A 19,788-nucleotide genomic window follows, 5' to 3' on the forward strand; every position below is an offset into this window, starting at 1 on the left:
CTGGAATTGCCATTTTTGTTGTGGGATGTTTGGGCAATATTTAAGTGCTACATTATTAACAACTTGCCCTCCAGAGGGTTTACCCAAGCCAACCCCCCCCTCCCTCATGGCAAGGCCACTTTTTCAGATACGGCGCTGCGTTACTTCAACTGACAATTGCGCGGTCTTTCAACTGTCCGTAAATTCTCCTCTTCGTGCTGCCGCACACAAATGTGCGACCTCCCGGCGTCTGGGCCTTGAGCGGCTGCATATTTGCGTGCAATTAAGAAAAACATATGTACTGAGAGCGCGCGCCCTGCGCACTCACAGCACTGGTATGGTACTTACAGAAAGGTCCCGATCTCCTCTTTCAATCCGGACCTTTCCCAATTCTGTGACCACCGTGACAGCGAATCACAGCGGTCACATGACCCTAAAACCCCGCCGAGCCTCCCGGCTTCTGAAACCCTTAACCTCCCTGGCGGTATTCCTGAGTGTAGCTCGGGGTAAAGTTTCAGCACCACAAGCGGTAACCCCGAGCTACACTCAGGAATACCCTGCAGCGTTGCTCCGGGATCTCTTCTTCACTTACCGTGTCCTGCACTTCCACGATGTTCACCCTGCAGCGTCCCCGGCAATGTCCTCCGGCCGATGACGGCATCTGTCTTCTGGGTTCCGGTCCCTGCGAGCATCGGGACGTACGGGGACGTAACCGGAGGGAAATTTAAAAATGTCAAAAAGTGACATTCACTAAAATCACATAGTAAAACATTACTGTATCAAACCATTTCACATACATTTTGTCCCTAGTGCTTTGTCCTCTGCCCTGCCTGCATTTTTACTGTTCTTTCTTCCTTGAAACTGAGAAATGTCCATGGTGTCCAAAAAGCGTCTTTAGGTCAAAAGCGGTTTTAGACCAGCTAGAGAGCAGCGGTAGTAGATCAGAACCACTTGCAGAATTGAGTGATAATGATTCGTGGGGAAATTCATCATCAGACACTGAAAACGATTTTGCGACTTTGCTCAGTGATGTGCGAACTTGGCGCTATATTTATAATTTCAGTGTTTTTGGTTTGATTATATTATTGAATTAAATTTATTATTATATTATTTTTTTTATGATTATTTATTAAATTATAATTTATGATTTCGTGTTTCAAATTTTAACATACCTGGGATGTTTACTAGACTCTTGCTCTGACAGATTTCAGTGAGTTTTTCCTAAAAATTACAGGCCTACAATAAAAAAAATACATATTTCCATGCAAAAAAATGTACCACTTTGAGCACAGAAATACTGACATAATCAGACCGCTAGGGAGGTTAAAGGGCCAGGAGGCGCCGGTACCAAGGGGTTAAATATGTCCTTTTTTTCCCCAATAGAGATCTCTTTCAGTGGTACTTGATCAGCTCTGCGTTTTTTTATTTTAAATTAAAAAAAACAAATTTTGTCATAAATTTAAGCCAAAATGTATTTTCTACGTCTTTGCTAAAATAAAATATCCCAATACGTATAAATTAATTGGTTTACATGAAACCAACTACAAATGGCGGTATATATACTGAAATTTAATTTTTTTTTATACTAATAATGGCGGTGATCAGTGACTTATAGTGGGGCTGCAGCAGCAATCTGGCACAGGGTGGGAACTAACTACCACTGACATCCCCAATGACACTAATACAGTGATCAGTGCTAATAAAAAGCACTGACACTGTACTAATGACATTGGGCAGGAAGGGGTTAACATCTGGGGCGATCAAAGGGTTAACTGTGTTCTGTTTTACTATGTGTGCTGTGTGCGGTTTTAGTAAGGAGCCATGCTGTTGTATTCCTCTACTGTGCAGAGAAATACAAAACAGCATGTCCTTGCTAGCAGGAGAGAGACCTGTGTTGTTTACACACAGGTCTTTCCCGTCAGCTTTCCACAGCGAACGCTGGGAATCTCCACCTGGGACCTGGTGATTGACATGCCTAACCACCAATGGCGGCATGGGTAGGGTGGCGCACATGCATGCTCCCTACCCGGAAATGCAAATCACGTATATATACACGTGATTTTGCGCAGCCCTGCCGCCCTGTAGCAGTAGTTCTATTATTGGCGTCAGGAAACAGGTTAAGGTGTTACTAAACCCAGGACCCTGCATTCACTCTATCTGGTTTCCCACAGTACACAGAACATGGAAATTCAATTATTTTAATAAATATATACTGCTAAACACCTTTTCTCATTAGCAGTTGGAGCAGTCTTGTGACTTCTATCAGTGTTCAGCAGAGCACTGGTTAAAGCTTGTAGAATGAGTTTTCTTTCTGTTTCACTTGCATGGACAGCTCCTTTGAACGCATGATGTAGGTTCACAGCAATAGATTCCAAATGCAAATACCACACTTAGAATAAACTCCAGACATTTTACCTGCTTAACCAATGAAGAAATACCAAAGGAGTAGCCAACACCTGGCCATGAAACAGCTTTTGATTCAATTGTCCAATTATTTTTTGTCCCTTGAAAAAGGGGGATGGCTACTCTTAAGAGCTGTAATTCCTAAAACCTTCCTCCAATTTGGATGTGCATACTCTCTAATTAAACCTGAGAGTGTGCACTTTCAGCCCATATCCATTATATAACTATAGCTTGAATATGTTTTGGTAAATACCTGAAAAAAATGAAAATTGTGTCTGTGTCCAAATATATATGGACCTAACTGTATTAACCACTTCCCGCTGGCTGTAGACATATATGCAGCTGCTGGGCAGGTAGACCTTAATGCCAAGTGGCCACATATGCATCCACGGGGAATGTTTTTTCTGCGCTGAGAGCACAGTCCCAGCATAGTAACTAAGATGTCACAAGCAGCTGCTGATACTCCGCTCACACTCCAGAAACTCAGCATCAATAGGTCCAGCTGCAGCTCTCCAGAAAAGATGCTAGCTGTGAGAAGCTGCAGGACCATCTTCTCCTGCCTGGCAGTGGCCTTCAAGCAGCTTACAAGACACACTGATTGGCTACAGCTCAAAATTATAATTGATGGCTTTCAGGAAAGTGGGCACTTGGGTGGGGCCACCTCGCCCTGCACATGGGGGTACCTTATCACACGTGTGCACGCTCATCAATGCTCAGGACCAGGCTGGGCCACTTTCATGTGACATCAACATTATGATGGTACCCTGGTTTAGAGATGAGCCGTCTTTTGTGTGTAGTAGATAAATGTACCTCTGTAAAACATGCTGTCCCATATTACTGCACACCTTGCCTGTGAGTTGTTGAATTTAGGAGGGGACACAGCTGAGCCTATGCCCTCTTCACCTGTCCAGCATACCTCTGACACCTCACTCCCAGTGACAGAATGGGGTCTTGTCATACACATAGCGCAGACCTCATGCGTGCACAAAATTAACTCTTGCTGTTCCCTCGTACCTTGTGGCCAGGCAGTGGGTCTCCATAACTTGGGTACGGTCCCGTTACCTTCGGGGATCAGACCATTGGGGAGGGAGTCAGAGCACTGGCCCCCTCACTACCAGAGAGCCTGTCACCATGCCAGGTACCACGCTTCATGACAGGCTGCTGTTCACTTTTCACCAATACCTGGTTACCCAAGACAACTACTCGCTTCTTCCAACTCCTCTTCTGAGTTACTCCTTTGTAGTGGCTTTCCTCCTGTACCCAGTGTGAGCTTTACAGGCCCTGTTCTTTCATATGCCAGAAACCAGCAACCCTTTAGCATGACTTCAGACCAGGCTTGAAACAATTGAAGAATAAGTTCACCTTTCCACAAAAAAATGCACATTTTTGCAGGTAAAAAAATGTGCATTTATTATTTTTGTGTTAGAAGCCTGTAAAGCATTGCACCAGCAATCAGCAGATCGCTGATGCCATGTAGGTCTCCTGCACAGTGTCAATATATCTGCTTGCTCATACATCCCATATGGACAAGCCGATACTTGCTGACAGGAAGACTCAATGAACTACCACAGCGCCGTAATAGTTCATTAAGGACTACAAGCCGACAGCCCCTAAGGATGTTGGGACTTGTAGTCAATTCATTCACAGAACACATTGAATAAATGACGCAACCGTGTGGGCAGAGTGCTGCACAGTCGCACGGTTTTTGAAGACTAACAGCTATTATGGGGAACTTCTCCCTGTACTTCTGTCACAGGGAGGGGGCGACAGCGGGAGGCAGCTGCAAGACTGGGAACATGTTACATGTTCCACCCTAAAAACGTGTAACATGTTCCCAAAGGTGAACTTATCCTTTAATTAACCACTTGCCCTCCAGAGGATTTACCCCCCTTCCTAACCAGGCCATTTTTTGCCATACGGCTTAGTTACTTTAACTGACAATTGCGCGGTCATGCAACGCTGCACCCAAATGAAATGTACGTCCTTTTTTCCCTCCGAAATAGAGCTTTCTTTGGGTGGTATTTGATCACCTTTGTGTTTTTAATTTTTGAGCTATAAACAAAAAAAATATGCATTTTTGATTTTTTTGCTAGAAAACATATCCTGTAAAAAAATCTAATTTAGTCATAAATTTAGGCCGAAATGTATTCTTTGCTAAAAAAAATCAAATCCCAATACATGTAAATTAATTGGTTTATGTGAAAGTTTTAATATTTTTTTAATACTAGTAATGGCAGCGATCAGCGCCTTATAGCGGGACTGCAGTGGGTATTCCGACACTAAGGGGAACTAACTGCCACTGACATCCCCAGTGACACTAATACAGTAATCAGTGCTAATAAAAAGGAATGACACTGTACCAATGACACTGGGCAGGAAGGGGTTAACATCTGGGGCGATCAAAGGGTTAACTGTGTGCTGTTTTACTATGTGTGTGTTTTACTAGGGAAACATACTGCTTTGTATTGCTCTGATATGCAGAGCAATACAAAGCAACATTTTGGTGCTGACAGGGGCGAGATCTGTGTTGTTTACACACAGACCTCTCCCCTTTCACTGTTCTTTGGTGATCGCTGGGTGTCCGGCCGTGACCCGGTGATCAACAGCTGTAGTCACCAATAGCCCTGTGCACCCCCTACCCAGAAATGCAATAGCACGTATATATACGTGATTTTGAGCAGCCCTGCCGCACTGTAGCAGTACTTTTACTATAGGGTGGCGGGGAACTGCCAGGTTCATACCTTCCACAAAAGCAAAGTCTATTCAGCAAAAGTCCAGTGATGGTAGGTTCTTAGCCCAGGGAGAAACCGAGCATGGTGATCTAGAAGAGGACCATGTGCTCCAGCAGTTCTTCCTCTGTAAATGCCTTATGGAAGAGACAGAACTCTGAGCCCTCCCCTGGTACTTCTATGGCTTACAGCAGGGGGCAGGACACAGAAAGCCCAGGAAAAGTCTAGACAAGACAGGTCTCAAATCCTCGGGAAAACAGGATTTTGTTAAAGTCCCTGGACAGTACTGTGGAATTCTGGATGTTTGGAAGGTATGGAAGTTCATAAAACCAATGTGATATAGTTTCATAACCCCAGCTTCCCTTAGTTGGAGGAATTTACCCTTTTTGAAATCAACTCCATCTGTCTCTAACCCCTGGTTCACACCGCTACAACGTCAGCTGTGACATGCGATTTACAAATCGCACCTGAAGTCGCATCTAATGTATTTCTATGGCACTGTCTTAATAGGTGCAATTCCAAATAGCGCAGTTTGAAAAATAGTTCTTGCATTAATATTTCACCACTTCAGTGTGATTTAACTCTCATAGTCTAAATGGCACTGAAATCGCAACTGTGTCTATATCAGCATTACTGAAGCTGGGCTTTAAATGGAACCAAATCTCATTTGGTGTAAACCAGGGTTAATTCATGTAGATATCTCTATAAATAAAAGTTTAGATTAAACTAACATTTTATCTATCCTATAGGTTATTATATTGGTTATTTTAAAACATTAATATAAGGGAAAATAGCAGTGAAAAGCCCAAATTAAATTAATTTGCATGTCTGTTACATGGTCTACATGAACAAGGAGTAAATATTTAGTATCAAAATACTAAGGCTATCGGGACTTGTAGTCCATTCATTCACAGAACACAGTGAATGAATATTGTATTCATTTAGATTATACTAACATTTCATCTATCTGGGATGTCCTGAGATTTAAAAAAAATCCTGTTTTCCCCAGGATCTGGGACCTGTCTTGCATTCCCGCTGAATGTCACATGGACAATCGTTGTTGGTCCCATACAGTATGAGCAGTGACCAGACATCTTTGTAAATGTATTACATTTGTCTGTTTTCCATTTGCAACCATTCAGATGCAAACTTCCAGTGAAAAAAAAGATCTAGATTCTTTTAATTGTGCTAACACACTTTTAACATTGAAACACTATCCATTATTAAAGCCAAGCTAAAAGCCTTAATCTTACCTGTCAAGCGGTACTACACAAGTGCTGGCATCTTCTGAGTGCCAGTCTTCGGGCCTCTTCATTGGCCAGCAGGGATTACATCAATCCTGCTTATGCACACGAGGCCTGGCACTCATGTGCATTTTTTTCATTTTCTAATGTTAGTTGGGTCAACCCAATGTTCATTTTTTACTGCAGTGATGTACTCATTCCAAAATCAAACATTAAAAGCAAACAAAATTTTGAAGAACTTTGCGAATGTCATTTATAATCAAGTGTACAAGGAATATTCATACAAATGATTGTACGGACATTAGTTCAAGAATTTACTAGTTTCTAGCCAGCTTAAGACCTCCTTTCTTTAGTGCCTCAGTGAGTTAATGTCATATACACGATCATGAACTTGCCCAATTCAAAACATAGGCAATGCATATATAAATTATGTGCTTACTTTATTTTCTGAGAATGTATTAATATGGGCAAAATATCTCTACAGTATATTGCAGCTAGAAAATGTGCAAGTAAATATAAACAAACCAGTAAATATTTTTTGCAGTTATGCCTTCACTTTTTTCCTGTGTAATTCTCAAACATTTCATATCAGTTCTGAAACAACAACAATAGGGTCCTTCGTGCTGTAAGAAGAATGATTTTCAGGCTTATTGAAACTAGTGCAAACAGCAACTTTGTACCTAAGGGCTTGACATTCTGCTGTATGGGTTTTCATTCTCCAATAAGGTTTGCTATTTGTGATTTACCAATGAGCATGCCCATAGCTGTCCAAACAGATATCCATGTCAAACGAGCACTTACAGCTTCATCATGTTCTAAGCAGTATATAATCAGGCATGAAACCCAGTTATAGATCATGTTGCAGATGTATCAAAACTAGCCATAATGCAGTGTTCAATAAATGGGCCTTGCACCAGCATATGTCAACCACACATCCCATAGCATATTCCAAAATAATCTCTCACTACAATAAATTTAAATGTGAAGTCTGGATTTGTCCATTTCTCTGTGGGGCTCATTGAGCATCTTCTTTGCATCCTTTCTTTCATCCTTCTTTGTATCCACAGATAATAAAGGGGGCACTTTATTTGGGAACACTTTACAGGGAAGTTTTTATGCTTATGCTTCTACATGTACATACATTAGATCACTTGGGATACTGGCCATTAAGTCAAACTGCTTCAGCAATATTCTAAATGTAACTGTGAGGCTACATTTGCACGTGGCTGGCTTTTGCCAGCTCTCTAAAAAGCAATCTGTGGTGGTTTGCTTTTCAGAGACATTTGACAGGTAGTGAGGAGTTAATAAGTCACCTTCTCACCACTTGTTTAAACCCTGTAAGTGCAGCACCACCGTACTGCAACTGAATGCATTGCAAGCATTTGCAGGGCAGTTATGGAGTGGTCCCATTCACAAGAATGGGTTGTATTAGACAGGGATACTGGAGTTAATAAGTCACCTTCTCACCACTTGTTTAAACCCTGTAAGTGCAGCACCACCGTACTGCAACTGAATGCATTGCAAGCATTTGCAGGGCAGTTATGGAGTGGTCCCATTCACAAGAATGGGTTGTATTAGACAGGGGTACTGTGAAATGCAACAGGGGGAACATTTGTTGCCATAACGTGTGTACAACCTCATCTGGCTGCCTTTGCGGCTTAACCTCTTCATGCCGGCCGCGCACAAATGTGCGGCCTCCCGGCGTCTGGGCCTAGACGCCGAGCAGCCGCACATTTGTGTGGAATTAAGAAAAACATATGTGCTGAGAGCGCGCGCCCTGCGCGCTCCCAGCACACGTCCCATACTCACGGAAAGGTCCTGTTCTCTTTCGATCGGGACCTTTCCCCATCATGTGACCACCGTGACGGCGAATCATGGCGTTCACGTGACCCTAAAACCCTGCCTCCCTGCTTCTGAAACCCGTAAAGGGTCCGGGAGCCGCCGGCGCCAAGGGGTTAAGGAGAGGTGCAAAAACATGGCTCAACCACCTGCCCTAAAACTTGTACGGTTTCATGTTTTGCAAACACAGATCATCTATGAACTTCCAGAAAGATACACCAAATTAAAACTTTGGTTTTGTTCCTATGAATACCATGTGTTGTGCACACTATCCCTGCTAATTGTATTTATATATATATGGCACTAAAGGTAAAAGCACATATGTACACACACTGATCACAGATTCCTAAAAATGTCTATTCAGAAAATTCATTCTGTTATATATACATCTGATGGGAGGCCAAAGTGTCCATAAAAGGCCGTACTATGTTATCTGTAGAGAAATAAAATACCAAGCCAAATGTGATAGAAATTGGAAGTGCAGGTAGTGCTTTCTTGAAAACTGCCAGTAGTAAAAGGGTCAAACACAGTCCCTGTTAAATGAAAAAAAAACCACTATAAATAAACATCACATACATAAATGTCTGGTGAAATCACAGTTACATACATACACAAGATTGGTAGTATGATTGCTGATGAAGAAATATAATGGCCAAGGACACTTGATAAAAATATCTGTTCACAGAACAGCATTTTGAGAAATGTAATTTTTTTTAATTGTCTGTTGCTATGTGTCTTATTGACTATGATGTTGCCTATCACACTATTGTTTCAGCCTATGTTTAAGACTGTGATTTTGTGAATGTTTCCTTGTGTCCATTCATGGTTGATGCAACCATAGCTGTCTCTCTCTTTTCGTCATGCTCTCCCTCTGCCTTAAGTATTTAAATGGAAATTTGCAAATGTAAGGTACAAATCAATCCTTAAAAAAAAAAAAAAAATCATTAAACATTCAACTATAAAAATAATTGCAATTATAACATGGTGTTTGCTCTTGACAGAATGTTTAAATGATACACTATATTGCCACAAATATTGGGACATCACTCCAAATCATTGGATTCAGGTGTTCCAATCACCTCCATGGCCACAGGTGTATAAAATCAAGCACCTAGGCATGCAGATTACTTCTACAGACATTTGTGAAAGAATGGATCGCTCTCAGGAGCTCCGTGAATCCAAGCATGGTACAGTGATAGATTACCACCTGTGCAATAAGTCCAAGTGTGAAATTTCTGCGCTACTAAATATTCCATGGTCAACTGTTAGTGGTATTATAACAAAGTGGAAGCAACTGGGAACAACAGCAACTCAGCCACGAAGTGGTAGGCCACATAAAATGACAGAGCAGCTTCAGCACATGCTGAAGGCACAGTGCGCAGAAGTCGCCAACTGTCTGCAGAGTCAATAGCTCAAGACCTCCAACCTTCAATCTGCGCATGTGCGGGAGGACGCCATATGGCGTCCACCCGGAACGCTGATGACATTTGCCGCCCGCCATTCGGCCATAGGGCGGGCGGCAAATGGTTAAAGACATGAATAAGCAAATTTGGGGTGGAGGAACTTGACTGGCCTGCAGAGTCCTGACTTCGCTTTAATACATCCCAAAGATTTTCTATTGGGTTGGAGACTGAAAGCCAGGCCTTCTCGTCCGACATCAGTGCCTAACCTCACCAATCCGCTTCTGGAAGAATGATCAAACATTCCCATAGACACATTCCTAAACTTTGTGGACAGCTTTCCGCGAAAAGAGCTGAAGCTGTTATAGCTGCAAAGGGTGGGCCAACTCAATATTGAACACTATGGACTAAGACTGGGATGCCATTAAAGTTCATGTGCATGTAAAGACAATATCTTTGGCAGTATAGTGTATATGAGAAAGAAAAAGAAAACTGTTGTCAAGTTAATTTTACCTCATAGACAGAAATGCTATTTGGAACTTTTTACCACCTATTTCTTGTGTTCTTGAGTACTTGTGTAGTTAGCTTGCATGCTACCCTTCACTGAATGTGTAGCCCTACCCTGAGGAAAGTATTCTGGTTTCTGATTTTCTTAGATTCATGGGCTGTCCTAAATAGTAAAGTAATAGTAAAGTAAAAATTTAATCTTCTGCACCCCCCACCACCAAAAATGTATATTTTATATTTAGAGTTCCTCCAAAGCCCTGCAACATAGTTGCTTTTATGTAAAGAAATAGACACCTAGACAAAGGGAATGTTTTATAGCTGAAGCATCTGTCCCACAATGTGAATAAAGAGTGGGCAAGTTGCTAAAATATTTTCAGGCACTTTAAACTCCTATTAAAATCTACAAGTAATCTAAACAAAGCAAAAAATATGTAAAGCCCAAGTAGAATGACCCAAATTAATATCTCGCTGTATATTGAAACTGCGGCTAAGTGACTATACTGAACCAATAGCTTAAATAAATATGCTGCGCTGAATCAATACAATAATGCAAACAGGATTGTGCCGTTTAAAACATTCATGTGTTACAAAATATATCCAATGTTGCAAAGTAACAAAATTACCATAAAGACTATATATATACACACATAAAAATCGGGCCACTTTCCTATGTGACAAACGCTCTGTGTTCTATCAGTACTCAGTCCAAAAAGATCAAAATTTTCCAAATAAATGAATAATTGCACCCCCAAAGTGAGCAACCTCTACTGCCCCCCTTAAGGGTGTCCACTCACCTTTAACACCGACCCTCACTACAAAAAGGTCAGATACACATGTTGTTAACATTAGGTCTCAGGTAGGTACTAGTAATCCTCTAAATTTCTCCAAACCACATGGTCCTCCAGCAGGGATCAATCAACTCACAGGACTCAGCCTAACTGGTAACACCAGCCAGAGAGGAATGCGTCCCATATTCAGACTCAAAAGAAGCAGAAAAATAATCATTGTTCTCCACAATATTTTATAAAATACAAGATAAACAAATGCACTCACATTTATATGAAGAAAGACTGCTTCATAAATAGTATAAGCAGCAATACAGTGCTACTGCAAAGCAATGAATGAGGAGCTGCCAGGCACAGAGATTGCTCCTACGCGTACATAGTCTATTCTCCTTCAGACCACTAAGCTCTACTCAACACATTTCATCATGAATGATGTCATCAGGGTGCCCCATTTTCTGTGGACTGAGCACTGATTGAACTCAGAGTGTTTGTCTAATAGGAAAGTGGCCCAATTTTATGTTTATACATTATTTATGCTTATTTCTGTTATTTTGCAACATTGGATTTATTTTTTAAAACATAAATGTTTTAACTGGCACTCTTCTGTTTGCATTATTGTACTGATTCAGTGCAGGACATTAATTTATGCTATTTAAGGGTGGTTTATCACTTTGTGCTTGCAGCTTGTAGTTTTGAAACTGTAGCATGACATTTTATATACAAATTATAATGAACCAATAAGTGTCAAGAAACAAAGTACTTAACAGTTTTCTTTTGTGCAATATTTTCTTCAGTTACATAGATTCCAGCACTTACTATTAGTATAGCAACAAAACAGGCAAGAGTAGTATTCCAATCTCCACTAGCAGTTGCTGCAGCTTTTCCCACGAGCACGCTGTAGAATATAAAGTCACCAAGGCCGAGCTTTACTCCCCCTGCAGAAACACTGATTAGAAAATCATGGAAGAAGCTAATGTTCATAGCATGTGTGCTGAACACCATACTTTGATTGTCTTTGATTGTAGGAGCTATTTATCTCTTTTTAGAGTAAAAAGTTTAAAGCTGGTCAGATAGACTGCAATCTGAATGTATAATTTCTGTACGATTTCTGTTTGATCTACCAAGAACTATGCAGTGTGAAGGCCTCCCTATACAATGTATTCAAATTATATCCAATTACTTAGACCCCCCACACTACATACTGTAATTGGTAGATCTAAAGTTGATACAATCAAATTGTATCATGTGCGATCAGTTTAAAGTGATAAAAAAAAACAAACTGGAAGCTTTAATATTACAATAACAAACATGTTAAACTTACCTGCTCTGCGCAATGGTTTTGCACAGAGTAGCCCCGATCCTCCCCCTCTGGGGTCCCCCCGGCTGGTGCTCTTAGCTCCTTCTCTTCTCCGTGTGCCACCACAGACAGCCGCTTCCTATGGTGGCACACATGCGGGCTCGCTCCCGAGCCCCACTGCCTCGGTCTATTGATACAGACAGTGCGGCTCACCCCACCCCCACCACAGATTTTGTTGGCAAGGAGCAGGAGCTATTAATCTATCCAGTGAGGAGGGACAAAGCCAGAAGAGCCGCTGCTCTCATGCACATCGCTGGATCGTGATTAGGCTCAAGTATAAGGGGTGCTGGGGTGCTCTGCGACACAACGTTTTTACCTTAATGCATAAAATGCATTAAGGTAAAAAAACCTTAAGGGCTTTAGAAGCACCATCTTGTGCTGTTAGGGAAAATAATTTCACATGTAACCAAACATATCACTTTGCAATAAATGATTGAAAAGTGTGCTTTTTTATAGTGCCTCTATCAGCATATCCTAAAATAGGCCATTGCAGAAATTTTTTTATGTTTAAGAAGCCATAAAGCAAAACAATGCTTTGCATTATCCTGAACATGTTGCAATGTAACTTTTAATGTATATTTAAAGCCAATGCCCTTTTTCTAGTATTGAATTGGGTAAAAAAAATATCTAATTGGGGAGACCTATCACTTCCTGTTCCAAAAAGTGATAAGTGATAATTTCTCAAAATTGAGGGGAAATCTAGTTTGTCATTTGAACAGGTGCCCTTATTGGAATTTTCCCTCCACCCTTCCCCTTCCCTAATGTGCCTATGAAACCATACCATTTTGTCTGTGCTTGAGACAATGGTCAACAGGACATAAAAACAGGGTTATTCTTCTCAGTGGGGGATACAAGCAGCATTAACAATCTAGAAAGGGTTTTACTCTAAAGTAAAAAAAATAGGCTTTTACCTGCAAAGTCCAATATTACAGAAAATCCCCAAAAGTATTTTGGCTTTTCAATACTTCCTATATACAGGTGCATCTCAATAAATTAGAATATCATTAAAAGGTTAATTTATTTCAGTAATTCAATTCAAAAAGTGAAATTTGTATATTATATAGATTCATATAGAGTCTATATATATAGTCTCTATAGGCAATTTTGCTTGTGAAATTAAAGAGCCATTAAAATAAAAAATAAAGTGTGATTTTATTTTATCACACAATGGCTTAAAATAACAAAGTAAAGCGTATCATGGACAGTTCCAGGAATATCAAAGCAGAAGTTTAAAGATGTGTCACCCTTATTCTCATGGCCGATTGTCTCATGTGCTCTTCCATGTGATGGTTCTTCTTCAGAGTCTTTCCAGAAGTAGACGTTAGTGACTATTTCTTGTCTTACAGCATGCACCTGTTCCAGCTTCTCAGCTTTGCTTGTGCGTGTCTGTATGGACAGACGTGTGTGTGTGTGTGTGTGTGTGTGTGTGTGTGACCCCCTGTCCGTATCTTAGGATGCCTTTTTATGATGCAGGTATGCAACATAATTAGTGATCTTAGAACCTTGTATGGCAAGCAATACTGCTTAGCAGAGCAATTTCATTGAAGGGAGGGGACGCTACATATATGGTCTTTTGATTGACAGGCACATATGTAGTGACCATAATAAGCTGGTGATGTTACATCAGCTTGCTCATTTGACCAGTCTCTGATTAAATAATATAAATTAAGAATGTATCTTTACAACATCTCAATAATTTTGTATAACCAGAAATCTACGTATGTAAGAATATTACCAACTTATAAACAAACTAAATACACACAGATACTATTAGAATATGTTATGTCATACTTATACTATTTTGGTTACTCCATGACATTCTACACTAGAGTCTTCTAACCAGCTATGCCCAATTATAGAATACTTAGCTCTCAGCTGGTTAGTTCAGCTAACTAACTCCTATCTCAGCTTAACTGAAGAAATTAACACTATCACTGGTTTAAGGCGGCCATTCACACATTTTACTATTAATTATGATTAATCATAAAAACCAAATATTTTGCAAGCTTGCCATCAATATAATATAAGTGCCGAATTATGGATTTTATATAATAATATTTATCACATTCAGAGTGATATATTTCAAGCATTTCTTTCTTTTAATTTTGCTGATTATGGCTTAGAGCTAGTGAAAACCCAAAGTTCAGTATCTCAGAAAATTAGAATATTGTGAAAAAGGTCAATATTGTAGACTCATGCTGTCACTCTCTAATCAACTAATTAACTCAAAACACCTAAAGGTTTCCTGAGCCTTTAAATGGTCTTTCAGTCTGGTTCAGTAGGTTACACAATCATAGGGAAGAAGACTGCTAACATTGACAGTTGTCCAGAAAACAGTCATTGACACCCCCCCCCCCCAGGGGGGTAAGTCACAAAAGGTCATTGCTAAAGAAACTGGCTGTTCACAGAGTGCTGTATCCAAGCATATTAATGGAAAATTGAGTGGAAGGGAAAAAGTGTGGTATAAAAAGGTGCAAAAGAACAGGGATAACTGCAGCTTTGAGAGGATTGTGAAGCAAACGCCATTCAAAACTTTGGGGGAGATTCACAAGGAGTGGACTACGACTAGTGTAAGTGCTTCAAGAACTACCACACACAGACGAATCCAGGACATGGGCTACAACTGTCACATTCCTTGTGTCAAGCCACTCCTGAACCAGAGACAATGTCAGAAGTGGACTGGACTGCTGCTCAGTGGTCCAAAGTCCTTTTTGCATTTCATTTGGAAATCAAGGTCCCAGAGTCTGGAGGAAGAGTGGAGAGGCACAGAATCCAAGTTGCATGAGGTCCAGTGTGAAGTTTCCACAGTCAGTGAAGATTTGTGGAGCCATGTCATCTGCTATGTTGGTCCACTGTGTTTTATAATGTCCAAAGTCAGCGCAGCCCATAACCAGGAAATTCTACAGTAGTTCATGCTTACCTCTGCTGACCAGCTTTATGGAGATGCCGATTTCATTTTCCAGCAGGACTTGGCACCTGCCCACACTGCCAAAAGTACCGATACCTGGTTTAATGATCATGGTATCACTGTGCTTGATTGGCTAGAAAACTCACCTGACCTAAACCCCATGGAGAATCTGTGGGGTACTGTCAAGAGGAAGATGAGACACCCCAGAACCAACAATGTAAATGAGCTGAAGGCCACTATCAAAGCAACCCGGGCTTCCATAACACCTCAGCAGTGCCACAGGCTGATTGCCTCCATGCCACTCCGCATTGATGCAGTAATTCATGTAAAAGGAGCCCCGACCAATTGCATACTATACTGTACATGGACATACTTTTCAGTAAGCCAACATTTCTGTATTAAAAATCTTTTATTTTATTGGTCTTATGTAATATTCAAATTTTATGAGTTACTGAATTTTGGGTTTTCACTAGATGTAAGCCATAATCATCAAAATTAAAATAAAGAAATGCTTGAAATATATCACTCTGTGCGTAATGAATCTATATAATAAATGAGTTTCACTTTTGAATTGAATTACTGAAATAAATTAACTTTTTGCTAATATTCTAATTTATCGAGATGCAACTGGACCATGTGAAAATAAACTTTAAGTTTGGTCTTCTATTAATGGCCTTTTTTATTACTTCAATCTATATTTGCTTCTAAACATGTAAATAATAAGAAAATACTACTGGTCAAAACTTCTGTGCTGGTACATTGCACTTACTCTCCTCTTCATCATCAGAAGGTGCATTTTGATGGCTAGGTGTTTGAATTTGAGTTTCACTAGATTGTCCTTCTGCTTGTAAGATATGGTTCGCATTTAGTGGTCTTTCCTCTATTAAAAAGATAGCAAAAACACATAGGTAGCAAATATACAGCTTCTGTTCAACCTTCATTTTACTTAGAAATTATACAGTTTCCAAAATGATGGTAGTTATTTTTGCTTCCAACAAATGTATTGTGTCTTAGGGCTCATTCAGGCAGGTGCTGAGCTGAGACCCGTCCTCTGTGCTGGGCCACTTTTTGCTGCATGAGCATCCACCTGGAAATGCAGCGGCTGCACAGATACAATCGCATGTCATGCGGGCAGCAGAGGGTGCACAGATCAGAACACGCAGTGTCTGCATTCAGATCCATTCATCCACTCCTGCCAACATGTCAACATTTGACATGCGACTGGGTCTGTGCAGCCGCTGTGTCTGCAAGCACTTCTATGGGCTGCCTGCATGCAGGCCGCAGCTGGATGCACATGCAGCAAAAAGAAGCTCACCGCGGAGGATGGGTCGCAGCTTTTGTCTGAATGAGTTCTTAAAAAAACTAATTTACAGCTTAACTCTGACCACATAAATGTGTAGCTGCATATATAACTTACTTTAATCTGGAGCCTGTTCCTGCTGTATGCATTGTACCCTTATCAGAGGAGCAGGCAAAACTAGCAAAATCTCCTGTCAGAAGTAGGGCAGAGACACTGCCAACAGTGAAAGCTTTACCTGCTCTGCCCCCCTCCACTAGTTGTACAAGGTATTTATTTTATTATGAGCTCCTGTTGCTTCTCCAAGAACAAAAGCTCTCTGCCCTGTTCCAGTGAGGCCCCTCTACACTGCTGACAGTTGGGGTTTCTCCTGCTCTGCTCCATTCCTCTGATTCAAAAGTGTAACAGAACTAGCAAATACTGCACTGATCACCAGCATTGCTTGCATATCTACACTCACCAGCCATTTTATTAGGTACACCTGTTCAATTGGTTGGTAACACAAATTGCTAATCAGCCAATCATATGGCAGCAACTCAATGCATTCAGGTATCTAGATGTGGTGAAGATGACTTGCTGAAGTTCAAACCAAGCATCAGAATGGGGAAGAAAGGGAATTTAAGTGACTTTGAACATGGCATGGTTGTTGGTGCCAGATGGACTGGTTTGAGTATTTAAAAAACTGCTGATCTACTGGGATTTTCACGCACAACCATCTCTATGGTTTACAAAGAATGGTCCAAAAAAAAGAGAAAATATCCAGTGAGCAGCAGTTGTGTGAACAAAAATGCCATGTTGATGTCAGAGGTTGGAGGAGAATGGGCAGAACGGTTGCAGCAACATTCAGATGGTAGGGTCAGAATTTGGTGTAAACAACATGAAAGCATAGATCCATCCTGCCTTGTATCAACGGTTCAGGCTGCTGGTGTAATGGTGTGGGGGATATTTTCCTGGCACTACACTGGTGAGTGCATACTGCCTCTTATAATGCAGAAGCATGAGTGATAGCCAAGGCATTCATAGCACAGCTGAGTACACTCCTGAGTCCTCTTAATAGAGGCAGAGAGCTCTAAGGCGGTGTTACTGCATGTTAAGCCTACATATACAGGAGCACACACAGGGAGTCATGCAGATTTCCTCCCCTGGCTAGCACTGTAAAAAGATTATTTCAAGGATCTGTGATGACGCTACAGAAACTTTAGCTTCTGCAGCAAATTCTCTCTAAATTCTAAAAGGGAAGGCAGGGGCGGACTGACAACTCATGGGGCCCCCGGGCAATAGGGGATCATGGGGCCCCTGTGTCCTTGCCCAAACTCAAAAAAGCCTATGAAAAAGGTACCTGTGGCATCTCATGGGGCCCTCTACTGACCCCAGGCCCTCGGGCACTGCCCGAGTTTCCAAATGGTCAGTCCGCCCCTGAGGGGAGGGAGCTATGCTTCCAAATTACTACAGCCTGGAGTTTAGCTTTAATAAAAAAAAGAATGCTATTATCAAAGTGCATTGGTTATTTTCTCTTTGACACTTGAACAAATTATTCTTTGCCCCAAATTGCATAACATTAAAATTCTATTTATATTAAAGCCAAAAACAAATGGAGGTAGGATATAAGTGGATTATGATATATGTAATTTCCTACTTTTAATGAATATGTTCTTTTTCATTTCACTGCAGCAGTCACTGAGAAATCTCTGATTCCTGTATTTACTGGGCTCACTGTTCCTGATTTCCTGTTAGTAAGACCAGTGGCTGAAATGCCCTCTCAATGCCTGGTCCACTGGTCCTTTAACAGCATCTTTTTAGTTCTAATATATGCAATGGGAGAATCCGGGCAGCTCAGACTTTAAGCCTGTACTGCTAACTCTTACAGCCTAATTTGATTGACAGTCCAGGAGACTCCTTGTCTGCCCCAACCACGTTGATAGTGCCTGGGAATAGCTACTGTTTTATTTCAAATCAGTTATGTCGCAGACCTTAAAATGTCATTTTCTTCAAAATTGTGGCTAAGTAAAGGAATTTTAGCTTGCCTTTATTGTCGCTAAGGAAAGAAGGAATTAGGCAAAATTAGAAAGAGTCCTGGAGGTTAGCTTTAATACTTGGATCTCTTTTATTAGATAAATGCACAGAGCTTAATGTATTAGCATATCTTTTCTACAAATTACAGTTATTTCCAACAGCAACCAATCACGTTCAGATATTCAGACCAGGTCTAAATTTGACTGGTGGCCAGATGATGGTAATTTCAGATTCTAGTAAGGACATGTTAATGCTAATTACTAGACATGACTTGCAATTTCAATAAAAATATATATTTTTTTACATTTACCTGCATGCTGATCTATTCTTCGATCTGAATCATCAGAATCTGCCATTCCCACTGTCCATACCATGGCGGCTTTCAAAATAAAATGCAAAGTTAGAATAACACATGTTGAACTCAGGAGAAAAAAACAGCCTTGAAAATAAAAAAACAATTTTAAGATTTTAAAAATGTAATTATCAACGTGCCTAAAGTTTGGCTTTAATACACCAAATGAACTAATGGTCCATTTAAAGAGGAGCTATCAGGAGCATTAAAAAATGAAATACCGGTCCTTACATTCCTGTATAAATACCTTCCTTTGCCTCTTTACTGAAAGAAAATCCCTTCTTTGGTTCTTGCATTTTTTCCTGTTAGCTCCTTCTCTGGCAAAAGGAGTTTTTCGGGCATTACTATTGTTTAGCACGGGCAGAGCTATCACCCCCTGTTCATGGAGCATGCTTGTCAGGAGCTCTGACCTTATTGGGGCATGCGCACAGCAAAGCTGTGCCTGTGCTCTAAACTCATGCTCACAGTTCCCCTGTTCCACCCCTTCTTTGTCCCTGACAAGCTCAGCTGGATCCATCACCTGACGATCCAGCTTCATTGGTTGTTAGGATGCAGGTGGATGGGTTTCACAGCGTCATGCCTTTCAAGGTGTGAGCAGCCTAACTGCACGGTTTCATGGCTTGTCATGGGGCTTGTGGCCAGGCCAGCTGCATCAGGACAATTGGGTGCATGAGTTTAGGAGCAAAGGTACAGCTCTGTGAGCATGGCTGTCTTTGATAAAATGACAAAGCGTGTAAATCACAACTTACTAGGAATTTGTCTCCTTGAAAGTAGCATGGTTAAACAGGAATGTGAAGGAGGGCACGCTGTCTACCAGGCTATCTCAGCAGCCAGACTACCTAAAAATAGGATAAATTGCTATAAGCACTGTGTACCCAAGGGCAGTGGTTCTTAACCACTGGGTCATGGCTCACTGCTGGCCCGCAGCCTCCTTAGTCACAGGCCTCCATCCAGCTGCAAATTCCTTAACCTCCC

The 19,788-nt window shown here is 41.0% G+C and overlaps 1 protein-coding gene across 1 annotated transcript in view; it reads right to left on the minus strand.

Annotated features, from left to right (window-relative positions):
• Positions 1-6,583: 6,583 nt before the first annotated feature.
• The window catches only part of LOC149468646 (presenilin-2-like), a 48,817-nt gene continuing 35,612 nt past the window's right edge, over positions 6,584-19,788 (minus strand). The window contains exons 8-11 of the mRNA XM_089669705.1: positions 18,772-18,840; positions 15,921-16,031; positions 11,703-11,821; positions 6,584-8,727 (exon numbers count right to left, since the gene is read on the minus strand). Of these exons, the coding sequence (XP_089525831.1) occupies positions 8,572-8,727; positions 11,703-11,821; positions 15,921-16,031; positions 18,772-18,840 (455 nt within the window). The 3' untranslated portion in view covers positions 6,584-8,571. The remainder of the gene's footprint in view (positions 8,728-11,702; positions 11,822-15,920; positions 16,032-18,771; positions 18,841-19,788) is intronic.

Source organism: Staurois parvus, unplaced genomic scaffold (assembly GCF_062004578.1).
Source record: "Staurois parvus isolate SC_StPar_1 unplaced genomic scaffold, SC_StPar_1.0 ptg000081l, whole genome shotgun sequence".
Lineage (NCBI taxonomy): Eukaryota > Metazoa > Chordata > Amphibia > Anura > Ranidae > Staurois > Staurois parvus.